A 21,514-nucleotide genomic window follows, 5' to 3' on the forward strand; every position below is an offset into this window, starting at 1 on the left:
ACACGATATTCATACCGTAACCTAGATCCCTTCATTCTGAGAAACTTTGCCTCTAGGACCACCGCTGTCGATCTGAATGAATGAATTCAGGGTAAAGAATGGATTAAAGAGTCATTTTTATTCAAAACTAACGGCTTGAAAGGATTCAGCACCCCTAAACACCCCTAGTTAGACATCTCAAAAGCTATTGGTAAAAAATATATATTTTCACTATTTTTACCCAGGCATTACTTTACCCCAACTTTGATTGGCTCTCCAGGCGTTTCCCCGAGGATTCGGCTGTGGATAAATTGGGAGGTGTTACTAGACACCTATAGGAACACATGGTAAAAAAAGCTATTGGTAAGATTTTTTTTTTTGCAGATTGGCAAAAAAAGCCTAACTTTCCATAACTATTTAGATGTTTGCAGGTTTGCTATAAAACATGTAAAACCTTACAAGTGCGCTTAAAAGCTTTAAAGCGTTTGAACCCTGATAATTGCTGACAATTAATATTATTATTTAGCCCTGCTCTCAGAAATCAATGGGACATAACTAGGGGTGTAACGGCACCCTCATGCCACGATTCGACATATATCACGATACTGAACTCACGATGCGATATTATTGCGATACTCCATAGACATGGTAAAAGGTTAACAAAAAATGTACTTTTGATTCAAATGCTACATTTAATTCAAATACATTGTGTGTGTAAATGAAAATGAAATGAAAATGAAAAATGCAGTCCATTTTAGTCTTGGACTTGGTGCTGAAACCCAAAGCACAGGACAATAGAAACACCAGAATAACAATATTCATGATTCTGAAGCTGAAAATACAGAATTATTTTAAATGAATATTCTTGCACTCTTTCACTGACTAGATATGTGTTAAATAATGTAGGCCACTTTACTTTAATATTTTGACAAATATTACCCCATTGTATTATTATTATTCATTATATTCAATATTATATATAGTAGTTTAATATAATTGACACTAAAACTCTGAAAACCAATTTTTTTTCTCACAAAGTAATTTTTATTTTGGATGAATACACAATAAATATTGTCACTATCCACGATACTGTTGTTGCATTTTTGTATTGTCAAATACGTATATTCTTAAACCCCTAGACATAACAGATACTTATGCATCTTTTTAGGCAGAAAAAAAAGAATGCAGTTTTAATGATCCCTCTTATTTTTAAAAGGTTGTTGAGTATAAATATTGAGTTTCAAAACGTGTCCGTTGTCTCAGTGTGTGTAACACTGTTTGCTGTGAATCCAGCCAGTATTCCCACTCAGACTCGGACTGCACCAGTGTCTCTGCCGACGGGTGGGAATGTCGAGGGATGGGAATCGCGAAACACAGAAATGTGTCTTTAATCTTTAATCTCCCCCTCCTGTTTTCCTCGCATGTCTGAGTCTGTTTGCTCATCGGTGAACACCACAGTACGGAAACCACACCCTTCCATCTCCTCTCCTCTCCTCGGAGATTCCTGAATAAAACACAGGATTGGTTATGAAATCTAACGAGTGGTTGAGCTAAGCGGCTAACGTTAGCTCGAGGACAGCGGGGGATGGTCTGTCCTACTTCCCTCTTCTGTTTACCACTGATTATTTCATCCAAAGCTTATATACTTCCCCCACCCCTTCTCTCTCTCTCCCTCTCTCACACACACACACCCACACACACTCACACCTTAAATGTAGTTTCCCGGCGAGCGAGCGGGAGAAGGAGGAGGCTCAGTTGAAGCGTTCTCTCTTGTTCTCTCTGCGTACATCCAGAGCTGTGTTTGTGTGTGTGTTACTCGACCGCACTTGGTCTCGTCAGTCGCCGTTTCTTCATCATTTCTGCTGATCGCTTCTGATATTAGGGACTGTTGCTATGGCGCACGCCGCAGCGAGCATCAAAAAGGCCCGAGGGGAGATGCTGGAACAGGGTCCCGATCTGAAAGCGCTGGAGAAAGCCCGTGAGAAACGGAGGCGCTCGAGGGAAAGAGCCGAGCGCAGGCGAAAGGTAATGCAGGCGTCGGCATTTCACATCTCACCTTAGAAGAACACTGGCCTTTCTCCATCCTCTCATCCAACATCCATCTACCATCCATCAGGACCTGAAGAGAAGGACACTAGCATTCCCGATGGATGCTCTCTTGTGTGTTGATTATGTAGTGCTTTTTACAAACGGTTTAAATAGATTCAATGTCACCTATAGTTTGTCTCTGATGCATGGTGTCCTTTCAGGGTGTGATGTTACACCCAAACCACAATGTCATTACCTTGTTATTACTGTAGTTATATATAAAGACTGGGTTGTTTTAAATCAACTTTGGGTCAAATATGGACAAACACAAATATTGGGTTAAAAATTGTAATTAAAAAATTTAACCCATCGGCTGGGTTTGACAATATTTAACCCAACGTATGCAAAGCATTTTTTAGTGTACACATCCCCTGGATCTGCACTGGCGTTTTATTGCACAGCATTCAGTAATAATCTATCCCTGTGTGTATTGATTATGCTTTCGCATCTTTAACAGGCTCCTGCCATCCCCCCAGTGTTGTGTTATTGTGTAGGGCATCATACGTCTCCATCTGTGTGTCGTAAAGAGAAATTAAGGACACTAGCATTACAGCCTCTACATGGATGCACTCTTGATTATGTACGATTTACAAACTGTTTATGGGTGATTCTGCAACTACGGGCACTTTTAAGTCCCAGGAGTGAAATTTTAGATTTATGTTAAAATTTGTCATTTGATGTTTCATAAATATATTCACAGTGCCATTACACACATTGACAAAAAATATAATTACTGATTAATGTGATTAAATATAATAGTATGAAGCATTTATAGCTCAAAACACCATTTTTGTTAATGTCCCACACCTGTGGTCTCAATGTTGAGATACATAAAATAAGCTAATTTAATTACAATTTGACATTATTTCAAATGGAATTGTTTAATATACAGATTCATTTACAGTATCTTAAAATTATTTGTATTATTAATTGATAATTTTTATGATTTTTTTAACTAAATGTGCCTGTCCCACACTTTTGAGTCCTTACCGCAACAATGAAAAAAAGCTTTTGTTATGAAATTTTATCGAACACAAACAAGTCTAGTTTCTATTGAAACAGAAATTATCACTTGAGCACATTGCTGACAGACTGGGCCACCACACTACCTCACTCACAAGATACCAAAAAAATAAGGTAAACATCATCTTTTCTGCTCTAGTATTTATTGTGCGTCCTTACCATTCAGCTTAATAATTGTGTATTTTTAACTACATTTTAAAAATAAATGTATATTACTGTTAAATTCATGTATATTAAGATGCTAAGAGTCAAAACTAATGTGGTAGGCCTTGCTAGCTGCCAATTAGCTAAAATATTAGGAAAAATGTCATTTACGCAACATGTCTTTACCGCAGCAAATGTGTTGCGGTAAAGACCTTGTGTTGCGGTAGAGACAAATTCAAGGTTTACTGTATATTAAATTACAAATATTCTGTATATTATTAGTACTGAAGTATATATTAGTATATATATTAGTATATATATAAACATGCCATTTTTTAACCCTAGATTTTAACATCGTGTCCTTACCGACACAAGATGTCATTACCGCAGCACTGCTCTATTTTAAATTTTTTCACATTTTCATTTGCAAAAAAGTATTTTTACACTTAAGCTGAGATGATTAACACATTGAAATTGCAACATCTGTCATAAAAAGTTAAATATGTTATCTTTTGTGTGTATGGAAACAATTGACATCTAAGGTTACTGTACATTTTTTACATGGCATAGAAAAAAACATGAAATTCCCTATTTTGTATATAATTTTTTTATATCAGTATTTACAAAATTGCATCAAATTTGAAAAAGCTATTTAAATATATAATATTTTTATAGAAATTACTAAAGAAAAATGTAAAAAATTAACGTTATTTTAACGTTGCGGTAAGGACACTTTTTAAGAAGATGACCCGAAAAAATAAACATGTTCCAGATTAAAATCTTAACGACTACATTCTATTTTGTGTAAATTTTTATATGTATTACAGACTGTGATGGTTAAAATTTAAATTCATGGAGGTTGATTTTTTTAAAATTGGGATAGTCAAAAGTGCCGGTAGTTGCAGAATCACCCTTAAATAGATTCAATATCGCCTGTATAGTTTATCTTTATACCACATCTGATGTGTCCTTTCAGTGTGTGATGTTACACCCAAACCACAATGTCATTACCTTTTATTTTTATATTTATTACTACTGTAGTTATATGCTCATCCTCTGATTTTTGGGATTCTATTGAACTGCATCCATTGATAATCAATCCCGTGTGTATTGATTATGCTTTCGCATCTTTGAAATGCTCCTGCCATCCCCAGTGTTGTGTTATTGTGTAAGCACCATATGTCTCCATCTGTGTGTCATAAAGAGAAATTAAGGACATGAATATGGTAAAGCACGGGTCACAGTCATCTTGTGTCAGTGTGAGTGTATTCATCTCGCTTTATAAATAATCACTGGCCTTTAAAAACACTCTTTTTTATGTTATAAAACATGCCGTTTTAACAAAACCTAATTGGAACGCTTATGTCCATAACTGCAGCATATTTTATATAACATGACTGTAGTCCTTGAAATGTCTACTGTACAGGTCTTGATGAAATGCTTATGGCAACAGTAATCGTTCAAACGGCCTCATAAACACTTCAGGCAAGTTGTAAAAAGGATTAGTGGTGTTTTTTCCGAAACTGCAATCAGCATAATCGATAATGCAATAGCATTTGACCTCGCAGTGCTGAGGAAAGTGAAATGGTGTGTAGCACTCTGTAATTTTTGCTTTATGATGTGCTGATTGATCTGCAAACACAATGCTGAAACAAATAATAACTCTTTATCCTAACAATGTCGCATCCATGAAATCTGAACTTCTCGTGACAGATGTTGCCCAATGAAATCTGCAGTGGAGCGGCGTTTAAACCGCATTAAAGCTGCACTATGTAACTTTTTCTGCCGCTACAGGGCGTATATCTAAAACAACAACAACGGTGTGACCTCAGCATTTTTCACATCATATGCATATACAAGAAGACATTCAAACAATAAGACTAACATCGTCTTCTGTGTCTTCAAGTTTTCTGTCAGTAAAGGAATCCAACCAATCACTCGCCTGTCTATTAAAACACACGCAAGATTGGCGTCTCTGTCTAGTTGAAGTTTGCCACACCGATGTTGATCCTGGTTTTATTTCTCTTTTTGTCCCAAAATCTTCTTGGGTCGTTTGGTTGAACCGTACGTTGACTTTTACGTTTACGTTTATGGGACTTGTCTTTGCCGACAGAACCAGCTGCAAGCGGTAAAGAATAATTGTGTTCCATAATGACTGCGCGAAACAAGCTAGTTGCTTGATAAACGCTACAACTACAACTTCCGCATTTGTCCACGAGACTGTAGCTGTGTCCCAGTGTTAAGGACATGGACTTCGAAGGACGCACCACGTCGCCTTCGCAGGATTTCTTAATTGCGCATCCAGGTGTTCCCAATTACCGCTCCTGGCGCCAAGCAACGGTGCGAGAGTACAGCTGCCATCCTCAACATTCATTTGATATACTTGAGTAAACATCTATGGAGCCAGAATTAGCTATTGTCATTTTTATGTTTTATATTTTACTGGAGGACATGGTGAGGATGTTTTATATTTTACTGGAGGACATGGTGAGGATGTTTTATATTTTACTGGAGGACATGGTGAGGATGTTTTATATTTTACTGGAGGACATGGTGAGGATGTTTTATATTTTACTGGAGGACATGGTGAGGATGTTTTATATTTTACTGGAGGACATGGTGAGGATGTTTTATATTTTACTGGAGGACATGGTGAGGATGTTTTATATTTTACTGGAGGACATGGTGAGGATGTTTTATATTTTACTGGAGGACATGGTGAGGATGTTTTATATTTTACTGGAGGACATGGTGAGGATGTTTTATATTTTACTGGAGGACATGGTGAGGATGTTTCACTCATGTATTTTTGGCTTAGCCAAGATCATGGCCAGAGCTGGTGCTGCGTCCCGACTCCTGAATCGCCGGATTACAATTTAAACTGTTCAAGTATTGGGTGTTAACTTACGTAAATAATGTAATGAAATATGAAAAGAAAAGAAAACATACATAGGCATATATATATATATATATAAGGTTCAAATGTTCACTTATATCTTATCTTGATGCGATTTCGTAGGCTAGTGTATTCTTTTTATTATGTACATAAATGGACCATGGTGAATATATTTACACAGGTTTTCAATCCGATTTGAATATAAAACCCAGTTGAATATAAAAAAGTGCAGTTCAAATGTTACTCCCGCTCGTCATCGGTAGCTGTCACAGTTGCTAGGCGACAAGAACAATCGTCCGTCATTTTTTAAAATAAAAATGCTGTCATCAACGGCACGCAATGTCTTATAGGGTAGGATCGGCTGCTAAGGATCCATTATGTATGCTTTCTTTCACGGGGAAACGAAGGGTGTGTTTGGCGTCGCTTTTGAATCAGGGTAGCCTTCGCCGCGCCGCGATGACACAACCGGCCTTCGAACACGGCCCTCGGGGGGTGCAGCTTTCACATTGGGACACAGCTCATGTTGCCATGGTTTCTACCGCAGTAAAAGCGGTAACCGAGGGTAACGCGGATATGACGCTATTGACGGGCGACTCTGTCACACCTGCACACATGCCCCGTTTCTTTTGTTAAAATCGCTATTTTCTCACAATTTACAAGTTTCATAATATTGGGTTGACTAACATGGGAAGAAAAAACATAATAAATGTCAAGGTCTACAATTGATTCAGATTTTTAACAAAATTAACACAAAACAGTAAACTAAAAAAAATCTATGCATAGGCTATATTGAGTCGAGATTTGATTCAAAACCGAGAATTGATTTTTTTTGTGATCAACTCTTTATTGTCTTTAGAAATAAAATAACATCCACTCAAACAAACAGACAGTGAAGGGGAAACAACAGACATATTACCAATAATTTAACAATATGAAAGGAGGAGAAGAGAAAAATAAATAAATAAATAAATAAAATAAATACAAAGGGGGCGAGATTTGATTTTTAATAGAATCGCGAGGTACTAAAATATTCCTATTAGACTATTAGACTACATTGCTTATAATAAAAGATAATGAATTTCAAAAGATCAACAGTCTGTCATTAGTCTTTAGTCTACCACAAAAAACAACAACATTAAAATCATGAACTCAAATGTCATTGTGAAAAAAACCAATGACTGTTGTTACAGTGCGTAAATCAGACCTTGCAGGCTATGGCCAAACGCTAATAAGCCTTATGCCAAAATTATTATTACAACTAAATTGTCGGTCATTAAATAAGAAAACTAAATAATTGTGTAGATGATTTGCTTTGTGTGACCCATCAATCACTCCTTTACGACTGGCTTAGATTTCGGGACGTCTGGTCAGCCTAGTTATACTAACGCAGAATTAGCTACTGAAAATCATATTTAGGATATGACTGTCCATAACTTGTGAATTAAATCTTCTGTACACGCGTGAGCTGTTGAAATGTTTCTTGAATATGGGCATTTATGTGTCACTTCTGTACTTTTACTCAAGTAAAATGAGTACTTTTATTGGAGTAATATTAGGGTACTATCTGTACTTTTCTTCAAGTCAAATTGAAAATGAGTTATTTAACTGGAATAATATTAGAGTATCTTTACTTTTACTCAAGCTTCATCATGTGACTTTGATCCTTTAGCATCTTTATTGAGGCGTTGATGGTAAAACCCACTGATTTCAATGAGGAATGTTTTCCAGTGCTACTGACGCTGAATGTGCGGATTGTATGGATGATAAACTGGGTATAACTTAATCATCAGGATATTTGGGACAGTTCTGAGGACACCAGCTGATCACTTTATGAATTGTCCACCTAATCTGTGACTAGTTTACTATTAAACATTAATTTCTGAGTGAATTATAGAAAAGCGGTTTTAACTGAGAATTTTTTTACTGACAGGTAAGATTCAAATTACTCTTTTTAGTATCCGATTTTATAATAAATCTAAGCTGTGACTTTGATAATCTGGCTTATTTCTGATATTTTTGTTTTGGATAGTCAAAGCTCTAAATGGCCAGTTATTTATTTAGTTCCCATAACTGGTTAATGAAAAATGTAATTTCAGACGCTGCTGATGGTATTTGTCTCGAACTCAAACTGAAATATAGTTTGTGCGGTGGTGCAGGAGGAATTCATTTTTGATTGATTTCAAATTGATATTTCATTGATTGTTATTGATTTGAGCATACTAATTGATTAGCATATTATATATTGTGATTTCTAAGCATGTGTATATTATCTATAATTTATGGGATGATGGTAATGGCATACTTTACCATTCGTCTTCTTTATTTTAAATTGTATTGCTTAAAAAAGTGCACTAAGCAAAATGATTGACCTACATAGCATTGCAGAGGAGATTATAATATTAATTTGTCTTTGTCCAGAGGTAATAATGCGCATCTTCAGTTTAGACTTTCTGATGTACTGCAACATCAAGGACATTCATGCATTGGTTTGGTGTTTTAATATGTGTTGCAGTGCAGATGTCTGAGTTGCTATGGAAACATAGACCCAGACACTTTATTTGTTTGATTTTTTTGTACTTCTGTACCATACTGTAGATGTGTTATAGAGAGAATCACTGCCATGAAGGTTTAATTTCTATCAGTGATGTTGTTGTGACATTTTAAACAACCATAATGATGTCAGGGCTATTAAATTAATATCTGTCTCATTATATTAGCATAGTGTACACAGACACTGTTTATGTTCTGCCAAACAGTTAATATCCCTGATGCATTGTACACTAGCATGATATTAAGATAAAATATCACTTATATATGGAAAAAATATTGTTTATTCAACCCCCTTCCCTTCCTGTTCAAGTAGAGATTCCTTGTTAAGGATTCATGTGATTTCTTTATAAGCAATTAGACGTTTGAATCCTTCTTTTCCCAATAAAATGTGAAAAAATCCCTTAGACTGACAGTGAAAGGGAACAGAACCAGATTATCATAGAGATGTGAGAGTGGACAACCACCCAGAATACCCCTAGCAACCATCTAGCAATGCCCTAGGAACCGCCCAGCACCAGCCTAGCAACCATGATAAATAAGAATACCTTAGCAACCCACAACAACTCCTTGCACTCACTCAAAACACCCCAGTACTGTGGAAATGAGTACTGGCAAACACTAAGAAAAAAATGTGATTTGAGTTTAATGTTATGGTAAATTCAAGTGTAACTGGTCTTACTCACAACCGCTTCGAGCGGATTGGAAACCAGTGTCAGCGGCATGGGAAGTGGGCGTGTTCACAAAGGCACTAAAAACCGCAACATCCAGCGTCAGTCGCTAGTGCGCCTCTTGAGGCCTAAACCTCACTCCCATCGGGTCACGGCACCACTGTGACTGGTCCTTTTCACAACCGTTCTAAGTGGTATTCGAACCAGTGTCACCGGAATTGGAAGTGAGCCTTTTCACAAAGATGCTAATACCCATAAACTCTAGCGTGCCTCTTGAGGCCAGAGGAGTGAGGTTTACCACCACTCTTTACTACCTGGCCTCATTTACACTCACCCCTAAACCTCACTCCCATCCGGGTCACGGCACCACATTTTATTGGTTCTTCTCACACCCGCTTTAAGTGGGATTCAAACCAGCGTCACCGGCATGGGAAGTAGGCATGTTCAAAGAGATGCTAAAAACCGCAACCTCTAGCGTCAGTCGCTAGTGCGCGTCTTGAGGCCTAAACCTCACTCCCATCCGGGTCACGGCACCAAAGTGATTGGTTCTACCCGCATTCGAACCAGCGTCACAAGCTGAAGAGTTCTGCTTGTTTCGGTTGTGTGCATAAAGCAGTCTAGAAAAAGAAAAATGACAAGTGTACACCCCCTCCCCCCCCCCCCCCCCCCCCCCCCCCCGGCCATATGGTTTACTACAGATTAATGGAGTTTGTTGTCTGTCTACCAAAAGATTATGTCCTCTAATTTGGATGTAGCAAGGGGAACATTGGAATAAAATCCTCTCTCAGTACAGGAACAAGATGTTTGCTTATAGTGGAGAGGGGTAGTGCATGAAAAAAGGGAGGCGCTGTGTGTAATTTGTGGCAATGGTGTCATTTTTATCAAAGTTTTATGATGCTTAGTGCAAAACTGCTATACTTAATAACATTTTGAGATAGAGGTCTTCTTAATAAAAAATTAAACTGTCAAACAATGAGAAAGTAAAGCCAATAGAGGGTAAAGAGATTATTGTAAAGATTCTGAAGTTGTTTATGATGTGTAATAAAATTAACATTAACAAAAAAGCCCTGCGACCCTAGAGAGGATACACAGAAAGAACAAAACATGCATTATAAAGTATTCCACACGACTCGTGCTGCGTTGCAAGTCATACAGTAGCTTTATGTAAGGAACACAATGAAACTTAAGGTATTGTATTTTCACATCACACATGGTACTAAAATAGCAGATGTAGATGAGAACCTTTGATTGGGATCTTTGTTAAAGCAATGCTAAAATATTTAATTGAATGAGAATTATTTTAGCCAAAACAGTTATTGTATAGTGTAGAGAAGGTCTTTTGTTCGAGTTTATTAAATGACAGCTCATGAGAGAACGAGGGCGTTTGCCTTTGTGCTACACATCTCACACACACACACACACACACACACACACACAAACACACACACACACACACACACACACACACACACACACACACACACACACACACACACACACACACACACACACACACACACACACACACACACACACACACACACACTTTTTTCGCAAAACTTTTACGAAAAGTCATTAATACTGAGTAACTTACAGTACACTGCAAAAAAAAATGCTTTTCTTGCTCAGTATTTCTGTCTTGTTTCCAGTCCAAATAACTACAAATTCTTAAATAAAGATGCATTTACTAAAGTAGTAAAATGCAATCAAATATTATTTGATTGTTTTCTGAAGGAAAAAAATCTAAATCTTGTTTCCGTTTGAATTAAGTGTATTTTTCTTACCCCATTGCCAGATAATTTTTCTTGTTATAAAAAAGCACTTCTTTTAGATTTTTTTCCACAGAGAACAAAGACGTAATATCTTATAGGATTTTATTACTTTAGTAAATGCATCTTGATTTAAGAATTTTTAGATATTTGGACTGGAAATAAGACAAAAATACTGAGTAAGAAAAGCATTGTTTGCAGTGTAATGTCAGCTAATAACCTTGAATGTACTGTACCCAGCCTCATCTGACGTCACGAACACTCACATCTCCATGTTTGCTTAATGCTCATTGGATGAAGCCACTTCTGTTGGCACGATCATTGGTGGCCATTGGAGCATTGGGTTCTGGGAAGAAGCCCCTGTAATATCCCACCTTGTCTCCATGTTTTGTCCAGGCCATCCTCCATGTTCCCGCATCCCAATCATTCCAGCACTGACATGCATACTGTAGCTGGCCTGACCGGTGTAAAAATAGCCGGGGCTCAAATGATCAGTGAAGGAGAAGCGTTGGCACCGAGGAGTTCACTGCTGGTTATGGACTGGTTTCTAGATAAACGTTCAGGATAGTGTGGTGCTTCACTGTTGGGCCCAGTAATGGGAACCCAAAGGATTAGTCTTATTTGATCGTTTCAGGATTTCTTTGTATATCCGCCATGGGCAATGCAGCGATGCGTAAGGCACATACAGTCGAAGATCCTGCACTAGAAGATACTCAGTCCGGTCAAAGCGAAAGCTTGGACTCTCTGGTAAGATTTCATGTTTATGGAAACGTACTTGGGTCTCTTGTGTTGTTTCAGTGATGGAGCTTTCTGCAAAGAGTTTTGTTGCTGTATTATGAGCAGACATGAAGTTTGTTGACTAACAGTGATGTACATTATCTATTTTGCTTCAAAGCTGAATGTGACATTTCCCTGAAAGATTAGTCTCAGGTTTAAATAATCTATAGATCAATAATTTCTAAGGTTAACTATAAATCTTGGTTCGTTGTGTTTTTTTAGTGCCTATGATACAGTGGATCATGAGATTTTTCCCCCCCAAAAAATTAAAATTCTGTCATCATTTAATTTCCCTCAAGTTGTTCCAAACATGTATGGATTTCTTTCCTCTGCTGAACAGTTAGGAAGATATTTTGAAGAAAGTCGGGAACCGGACAGTTGTGGAAATAAATACTATGGAAGTCAATGGTGGACCACAGCATTTTTCAAAATAACTTATTATGTCCCACATAACAATGAAATTAATACATATTTGGAACAACTTGAGGGTGATGAATTATGACAGAACACATTTTTTTGGGTGAAGTATCCCTTAAAAAAAAAATATATATATATATATATATATATATATAAAGATATATATATATATATATAAATATAAATTTATATATATATAATATATATTATAGTATATATATATAATATAAAAAATGTAGTAAATATATAAATATTTAACATGGTTCTACTTAAGTAGTCAAGATTATGTGTTGCACTGGATGCGTAAATTTGGGATATGTAATGGCCTCATTATGTTTTATTATGCCATATGTTTTTTGCCATTATGTTGGCCATATTTCTCTCTGCGGACCTTATTCTTGAAACGTGAGCAGAAAAAAAATCTATGTAGATTACGCCTAGAAACACGATCAGAATAAATTTGTGTCGTAAAGCTGTTCTGACGTTATTTTTTGGAATCATAAAAGTGTTCGTGTTTTCAAGACATTCGCTGGTTCTGGAAAATAAGACTCCTGCTCCCAACCATCTGTAAATGCCTATCAGAAAGTTATTTTTGGCTGCATTTTGATATCACTTTGTACCATAATAATATTTCTCAAGTTGATTTGTACATATTGGTAGTGTTTAATCTACTGTGGTTAAACTTATTTGGCTTGGTGTGTGCCGTCGGGTTTAGCTCGAGCTCTGATGTAACTCCAGGATTACAGTGGAAGATAAGTGTGGATACTTCAGTGATGTTCATGTTCATGTTAGACAGATGGAGGGATGTTCGAGGGAGAGAGGGAGAGAGGTGAGCATGGCCTAAACGCTCCTCCAGAAACTGAGTTCATGAATTAATTAGTTAAACAATTAGTTGAATGTGAAAATGCATTTTATTGCTAAACAAAAACGATTGAATACCGCAGCATCACGTATAATCTTTCTTTGGACACTGAGTCCGAAATTCGCATCTGAAATTTTCGCACGTTAAAAAAAAAAATTCGACCTCAAGTTATGTCAAACACGCTTGCACACTGTCTACGAAACTTTCATCTATCATAAAAAAAAATCGAATCGGGTTCGATTTTCTGCGTTTTTCGCATCCGTAGCAAGCAGTTTGAATGGTGTTTGAATAGTGTTTTGACAATTCAGAGCCACCGAATCACGAATACGATAAACGCATACGAAAAATTTGGACTCAGTGCAGTGGCCTTTAGTTTGAAGATTTTCCTCGACTCTTAAGTTATATAATGTTAATTTGTATATTCCAGTGTTTTATTTCCTTTAGTTCCTTTTTTCCTTAATTATGTATATCTATAATATATCTTCTGTATTAGCCTCTCTTTTCTTTAGCTGAGGTTCGCGTATTGTTTTAACATGTTTTGTGAGGCTGTTTTATGCTCTTATGAAGCTGTGAAACTCGAGCTAATTTCCAGATATCCTGCAAACACATCGCACATCTACTTTTACTGTTTCTGTTCTCTGGGGTTCAATCATTTTTGGTTTTGTTAAGTAGTGCTGTCATTTTAAAAAGTATGTCTGTGCATTGATGTCAGTTTTATAAACTATTTTATAAACTACCAATAAAGTCTTCCACACTACAGTAATATCAGATCCAGTTGAAGATTTTTTGTTCTTTTTTTGTTGTAAGGTTATAAAAAAGGCTGTTTCCATGGCAGCTGTAATCCTGGCATGACCTTTATATGAATGTGAGTGAGATTAAAATAGTGATGTCAAGTTACAGTAGATAAGTATGCTATAGGTATACAGCGATTGGCTTACTGACGACACAAATGTTTGACAGTTAGCATGTTAAATCCCTCATTTCTATACTGTATGTTTTGTAATGTTATTTAAATATCTTTTATGTAACCTATTTTGTAGGGCTGGCCAATTTTAGTTTGTTGGACTATTAATACTTTTGTGAATACAAACCTTTGCATTTAAGTCATTCCCAGCAGCATTTTCTCATTGTTCAGATTTAGTCAGAAGAATGTAAAGATGAAATCAGATGATATATCGGAAAGACTAAACCTCTGTTGCACTTGTTCGGCTGAATGTTGCACAATATTTTACAGAGCAATCAGTTATGGAGATCGAACAGCTATTGTTGAATCTGCTTCACCTCCTTCTTAGTTTATGAGGTATTAATAGGAGAGGAGAGAGTGAGCCAGACAGAGATGAATTGAATAATGCCTTTTGATTTAATCTTAGGTGAGCGGTCAGAACAGACTCTACACCCACACTACCAATATTGTGCCTTTTTAATGCTTTTACTTTACCCAAAGCTAAATGTTTAGGTTAAAATTGATGTTGTTTAGCCACATGTGAGATCCACACTACTTAGATTTTTCTACAAAGGAATTACAGTAAAGCTCAGTGTCTCATTCCTTACTGAGTGAACTTGGGTTACATACAGAACCAAGTCGATCACATTTATATTTATATGCTGCGTCAATAGCTGATGCTAATGCTATATCACAGTGCCATTCAACAAAGTGAAAGCCAATTCATCAGCGCATGCACAGACTGATAGAAAAACTGACATCTGTTCAAACAGTGGGAACCAGGAGTCAAGTCCACATCGATATTAAAACAAATCTGACGAACGTGTGTGAAGTTAACCCACGCAAGTCATAAGCAAGAGAAACCACTTCGTTCACCCAATGCAACATCCTTTGATTCATAGCAGCAACATCCCTGTTGTGGCCACTAAAACCAGCAAAACCTGATCAGATTTATGGCACTTTCTTCTGCGGTTAAAGGGACAACGGGGAAAAAACTCGATATGGAAGAGGACAGGGTGAAAATGACAGCAAATACCACAACTAGAGCTCAAAATAAAATGAAAGCAACCATAGATAGGTGACCAAGCTTCTGTCGCAACAAAACCTTCACTAGACTGGGAGCAAAATCCATTATGGATGGGCTGTAAATTTACAATCCTCTTAATGGTGCGTTCACACCGGACGCGAATAGAGCGTCTAGCGCGAGTGATTTCAATGTTAAGTCAATGCAAAGACACGTTACGAGCATAAAAAATTCCTGCGGCGTCTGGCGCGTTCCGCGCGAATGATTTATTTAGTGCTTTTTGTGCATTCACGCGTTTGATGCGAATTCGCGTCTGCCGCCCGAGTTGAAAAATCTGAACTTCTGCATCAAATTCGCGCCGCGTTAACCAAACAGGAGCCAGCTTGCTGCTGTCACGTGGGGAAGTAAATATTTTACCACATAAAAACTTGATTTTAATATATGAGACATTCATTTTGTATGCTATTCATTCAATATCTAATCTAGGTTATATGAAACATTATTATTATTCTAATGTAAAGAGAACCAACATACTTTAGTGCAAGAACATAGTTAATCGTGCCTGTGTTGTGTGAGGGAAAAAAAAACACAGGACAGTTTAATCACTTTTGTAGTAGCCTAGGCTGGCTCTATTTATCATCAAAACAAAAATAAATGACAGATTAGTTGTGTGAGGGCGAGGGCGGGGGTGATCCTCGCTCCGATGCGGGACAGCAGGTCATTGAACTGGGCGCGGGACAGGCAGAAGTACCGCTGAAAGCGGCCGTCATCCAGGCGCAGCTCCTGGAGCAAATGGTGAAACTCGCCGAACTGGATTCACCTCCGAAGGGTCTGGTGGACCCAAATACAGCGATGATGATCCCTACGCCGCTGTTCTGCTCTCCAGAGCAAATACAGAGCGGTGACTCTCTCGATAAATGACCCATCAACAACAGACATCTTATAAAAAGATGGCCGCCAACGGGGTTCGAAACTTTGGAAACTTTCGCCTCTGACGCGCGACGCGCGTAAATTTCGCTTCAAACTTTGGTTTTTACGCGTGTCAGTTTCACTCTTGTCGCGCGCATTAACACAAACTGGTCAAGAGTCAAACTAGACGTGGTAGACGCGAATTTGGCGCGCTATTCGCGTCCGGTGTGAACGCACAGTAAGGGATGTCAAGGCCAACAACAAAACCATCTGAAAACCTGAGGCTGACTCTAGTGGTTTAATGGTTATGTAGACTGCGACGTCCAAGCAGGAGTCAAAGACTAGGTGTGTTTCCATTACAGATTTGCGCAAAACTTTTGCGATTTTTTCTAAATGTCGACAAAAAACGATTGCGAAATGACGCTGTTTCCATTGACCGAAGTTATGCGACTAAACTTTATTTTTCTCTCTCGCCATAATCATTACAAAAATCATGGCAACGGACGTTGGAAGGTTTATGTATATCTCAGCCGCTGCACTGGCCATTATTATTAATCGAAGGAGACGTGTGTGTGTGTGTGTGTGTTATCCAATCATTAATGGCCAGGAAAGACCCTTATATTTGAGAGCGGCTCATATGAGGAGTTCCTGGGAGTTTCTCCCTCATTTCTGCTTCGAGATCTTGATTGTGGAATGTCTTTGATGTTTAGAATCCAGTATTCCTGTAATTCTTTTGTCTTTTATGAGTTTAATAAAGAACTCTGTCTCGTCTTCTGTCCAAACACAACACGTCATCTACGTCAGGTGACTCTAAATACGCAAAAACTGTTTCCATTGCATTTTTGCTATATAGTTCTTTTTCGAATTGCCTGAAAAACCGCCTCATGCGAGCGTAAAAAATTTTTTGCGATAAATGGGAGTTTTTGAGAAATTGACGTGTTTCCATTGAGCGTATTTTCCATTCGCAGTTTCAATTTGCGCAATTTGAAGGATAATGGAAACGCGGCTAGTGATAAATAAGCAGCAAGCGTCTCTTTAACTGCTGGGAATGGTGGAGAAGACAGAGGCGGCTGGGTTAGCAATCCCTGCCAAAAAGGGTTGTTTTCAGGACCTTGAAATCTGTCCGGCTCATGCAAGTCCAGCTTTAACTTGTTCATTACACGCGAAACAACACGCTAGAGAGTTCCTGAGCGCTTGAGCAAGAGTGTCTGTGACACCACCGGCAGTGAAGAGACATAAGGAGATCAACAGCGTTAGAGTTTTCAGGGTCGGACACAGATGGTCACCGGATACGTTGCCCGTCATCCAGTGAGAGCAAGAGAGAAAGGGAAAAATATGTTGGGTTGCTCTCCCATATCCTCGAGCTCAACATCAGATCCCAGGACCCTAGCATGGGCAGATAAACAGTGTTCCCCAAGAAATGAAATGGCACGGGTGCTTTTGAGTCCCTGGTGACGCAGATCCTTGGAAAGTGACGCCACATACGCCATCAGCCAATGAGTTAGCTTGATTATATACGGGCTTCAGACAGTCGTCACACCTGTTCCTATAGAGTCAGATACTGACGCATTATCAAGTGAACCAGATCCATAGAGACCAGAACCATATATCGCTGCGAAAACTAATTACTATATGAGTATGTGTCTGTGTTATTGTGTGTTTATAGTGTTTCCTTTTAAATTCCCCCTGTAGTCGATCATTTTATCCCTTAAAACTCATCTTTCTGAGTTTTTAAGAAAAAAAATGTCTTCATGCCTTAAATTATCTTGAATGTAACTCGACACCCTTGCCTCATTTAGTATTCGCGGGTCTATGAATATGCAAATGAGCCCCGCCTCCACTCACTCACTCACTCAGAGATCCACTCGTTGACGATCACACGTTGATCTGATTGGTTACAAGGTCGTTTGTGACGTCAGAAACACCAGCGATTTCAAAGCGTGTTTTTGAGACTGTCTTTGGTCCACTGCAGTTTTAAGGAGAAAATACTCAGCAATGCTGTCGACTTATGAATTTAGACACGGATTGTCTTAAAGCATATTAAAAAAAACAACAACACATAGACATATAAACAACATTAAAAGCTGGATTTTCTTTAACCTGCGAACTGTGACATTACTTTCCTGCCTCGAGCTGTAAGTCAACATGATTAATAAAGTACTGCAGTATTTAAAACTGCTGCTGTACACAACTCTATTCTCACAACTCTATTCTCACAACTCTATTCTCATAACTTTGTTTTCTGCCCTTGGGAGCTGCAGAGAAACGATCAAATCAATTATACAAGTCTGTCTAAGATTTTATTTATATAGACCTTCACACAAGATACTTTTTTAAAGAAGCCTTACAGAAAATAATTAGATAAATTCCTGCAGTTCATTTAGCATTTAGCAACTCAAATAAACTACCTAAACACATTTGTCTGTAAACCCTAAGTGAGAAAGCCAAAAGCCATAACGAGTAGGTAACATACATTGTAATTACAGAAGTAAACTGGTGAAATGACATTGCACTTATACATGTGGATATTTGTAAAAACGGTGCTTCGTTACATTCTCTTACTGTAAGTGTAGCTGTGATTTGCTCTTTCATCAGATGCTCATTTTTGTCTTTTGAAGGAATTTGCATGGTTTACAGCGTGTTGTGCTAAAACCTTTTTTTTCCAATAATTTACCAAAAAAATTACATTTAAGTAGGTGTGATGTTATGTTAGTACATAATTCATACATAAATGTCTTTATTCTTCTGCTAAGACATCCTTCACTAAGTCTTACCAAAGACTTTAGATAAACAAAGACTCTGCACTCATATTATTATGAATGGGAGAAAGTGCAACGTACAATATGTGAGAATAAGTCCCGCCTTCAAAATAAAAGAGCCAATCAGCAGTTTGTAAAATCATTGCAATATAGCTTTTTAACTAGCTTAACCAGTAACTAGTTTACCAGCATTACCAGTCAGATCATGCAGGTTACCTAGATTGACCAGTTCAGATTAGTTAGTGAACTGCTTGTCTGTAGTGGGAAGCTAGCTGAATCGTGCTAGCCTAAGCTTGCCTTTTTTGCTGGGAATGCTGAAATAGTAAATGATTCCTTGACAGACGAGAAGGTTTGTTGTGCGGTCTCAGAGAAGGGTCGATCTCTGTTACTGGGCTGGGATGAGACTGTTTCTAGCTTTACTTGTCATGGGATACTGAATTATTCATAAATCCTTCACACAGTGCATGAATTAAAGCAGAGAAGCTCTCTGTGAATGAATGTTTGATGCTCTACAAGGCAAATAATGATCCTGTGACTTGTCATTTGTCTGTTGGCTTTTATGATGGTCTGGCGTGGGCAAATCTTCAATTGCATCTTATATTGACATCTTATCTTTAGTTTGGCACTTATCTCTCTAATGAATGGGAAATTAATATTTTCATTTATGCATCAAAGTAACAGGATTTAGTGGATGAATTACTGTTATACCTGCACCTCTATCAGAAATATTTACCTTGTTAAAATCCTGCTATCTGGTTTTAATGGTTTCAAGCTGGTCATTAGCTAGTCCAAGTTGGTTTAGGTGGACCATCAGTCATTCGCTTGATCAAGGAATTCCAGGTTGAGGACAAGTTAAGCTGACTGCCAAGCATCGGTTGTGAGGTACTTTCAATAGATTTTAAAGGAATGGTGCCAATTTGGAAATGTTAGAAAACTCAACTCAAACAATAAAATCTTGCATTTACCGTAACCTGTGCTGAAACCCCATTGTAATTATTAGAATTGCCAAGGATCAGCATTCTCCTTTAAAAGTGCGAGTTGTAGAGACTTGAAACTTTGAGGGATGGTAAAACCCTCTATAACGTCACCAAGACTCGCCCCAATCAAACTAAATCTAGTCCTAGGATTTTCACCCGTCGGGACCAAACCAGTGCAGAAATATTCTCTGGAGTCTGATTGAGAATAAGAGTCTGATTGAGATTGAAGAAGAGTCTGATTGAGAAGAAGGGTCTGATTGAGAAGAAGAGTCTGATTGAGAAGAAGAGTCTGATTGAGAAGAAGAGTCTGAATGAGAAGAAGAGTCTGATTGAGAATAAGAGTCTGATTGAGAAGAAGAGTCTGATTGAGAAGAAGAGTCTGATTGAGAAGAAGAGTCTGATTGAGAAGAAGAGTCTGATTGAGAATAAGAGTCTGATTGAGAAGAAGAGTCTGAATGAGAAGAAGAGTCTGATTGAGAATAAGAGTCTGATTGAGAAGAAGAGTCTGATTGAGAAGAAGAGTCTGATTGAGAAGAAGAGTCTGATTGAGAAGAAGAGTCTGATTGAGAATAAGAGTCTGATTGAGAAGAAGAGTCTGATTGAGAATAAGAGTCTGATTGAGAATAAGAGTCTGATTGAGAAGAAGAGTCTGATTGAGAAGAAGAGTCTGATTGAGAAGAAGAGTCTGATTGAGAAGAAGAGTCTGATTGAGAAGAAGAGTCTGATTGAGAAGAAGAGTCTGATTGAGAAGAAGAGTCTGAATGAGAAGAAGAGTCTGATTGAGAAGAAGAGTCTGATTGAGAAGAAGAGTCTGATTGAGAAGAAGAGTCTGATTGAGAAGAAGAGTCTGAATGAGAAGAAGAGTCTGATTGAGAATAAGAGTCTGATTGAGAAGAAGAGTCTGAATGAGAAGAAGAGTCAGATTTAGAATAAGAGTCTGATTGAGAAGAAGAGTCTGATTGTCAATAATAATAAGTCAAAATTTCGATTCACGACCAACCAAAACATTCAAAGTGTGCGTGGCCACTTTTACTAAAATGGCTATCCCTCTTGAATGGAATGAGATAATTTCACCAAACTCTGTATGGGGCGATTGGCCACATGGTGGCGCTATAAATATAAAAACAAAAACGGCTATAGCTACACAAAAGACAGTCCGATTGACTTGAAAACTTGCATCCAGTGTCTTTGTCCAAGGTGTCTGGATTGTCTATGAGGACATTTGCCTATCTCGAAAAACACGGCCACCGCTGGCCAATGAAGTTCGAGCGGTTGTCAGATAAGTTTAGCGGAGGCCGATCGGAACAAAACACGGCTTTTTCAGCTTTTACAGTTTTTCTGTGAATACACTACTCACACTATTTATTCTACAAAACAGCATATAATAGCACACGTGTGTACACGTTAGGGTGTGCCTACTGTGTTTTCCAGTGTTATGACAAAAGGGACATTCTCATTCTAGAGACCATTTTATTGGATAAATATTTACATACACCTCAGAAACAAGATCATCAATGGCCGTGTTTACAGCCGGTATTGAGATGCGATCTGGTCAGTCGGATCACATGTGTACAGCACGAGGTGTAAACGGGCCTAAAATGTCTTGTGCTTGTCCACTTTCGTCCACTTCCGGAGGGCATGCTTTCATAGTGTAAATGCTAATGTGGTCAAATGTGTTCGAACAGCCACAAAGACGGTCTACTGACCCAACGCTTACACACTTCGGCTG

At 37.9% G+C, this 21,514-nt stretch overlaps 1 protein-coding gene across 3 annotated transcripts in view; it reads left to right on the forward strand.

The window, feature by feature from the left end:
* Positions 1-21,514, forward strand: part of ank2b (ankyrin 2b, neuronal) — a 155,896-nt gene that overhangs the window by 47,502 nt on the left and 86,880 nt on the right. Inside the window, exon 1 of one of the 3 annotated variants that reach the window (XM_077201485.1) lies at positions 1,708-2,004. The exons of the other annotated variants lie outside the window; for them this stretch is intronic. Within the exon in view, the coding sequence (XP_077057600.1) occupies positions 1,873-2,004 (132 nt within the window). The 5' untranslated portion in view covers positions 1,708-1,872. Of the gene's footprint in view, positions 1-1,707; positions 2,005-21,514 lie in introns of those variants that run through there. 3 annotated transcript variants of the gene reach the window in all.

This window comes from Siphateles boraxobius, unplaced genomic scaffold (assembly GCF_051911475.1).
Source record: "Siphateles boraxobius isolate OS27281-9 unplaced genomic scaffold, OSU_SipBor_1 48, whole genome shotgun sequence".
NCBI classification, from domain to species: domain Eukaryota; kingdom Metazoa; phylum Chordata; class Actinopteri; order Cypriniformes; family Leuciscidae; genus Siphateles; species Siphateles boraxobius.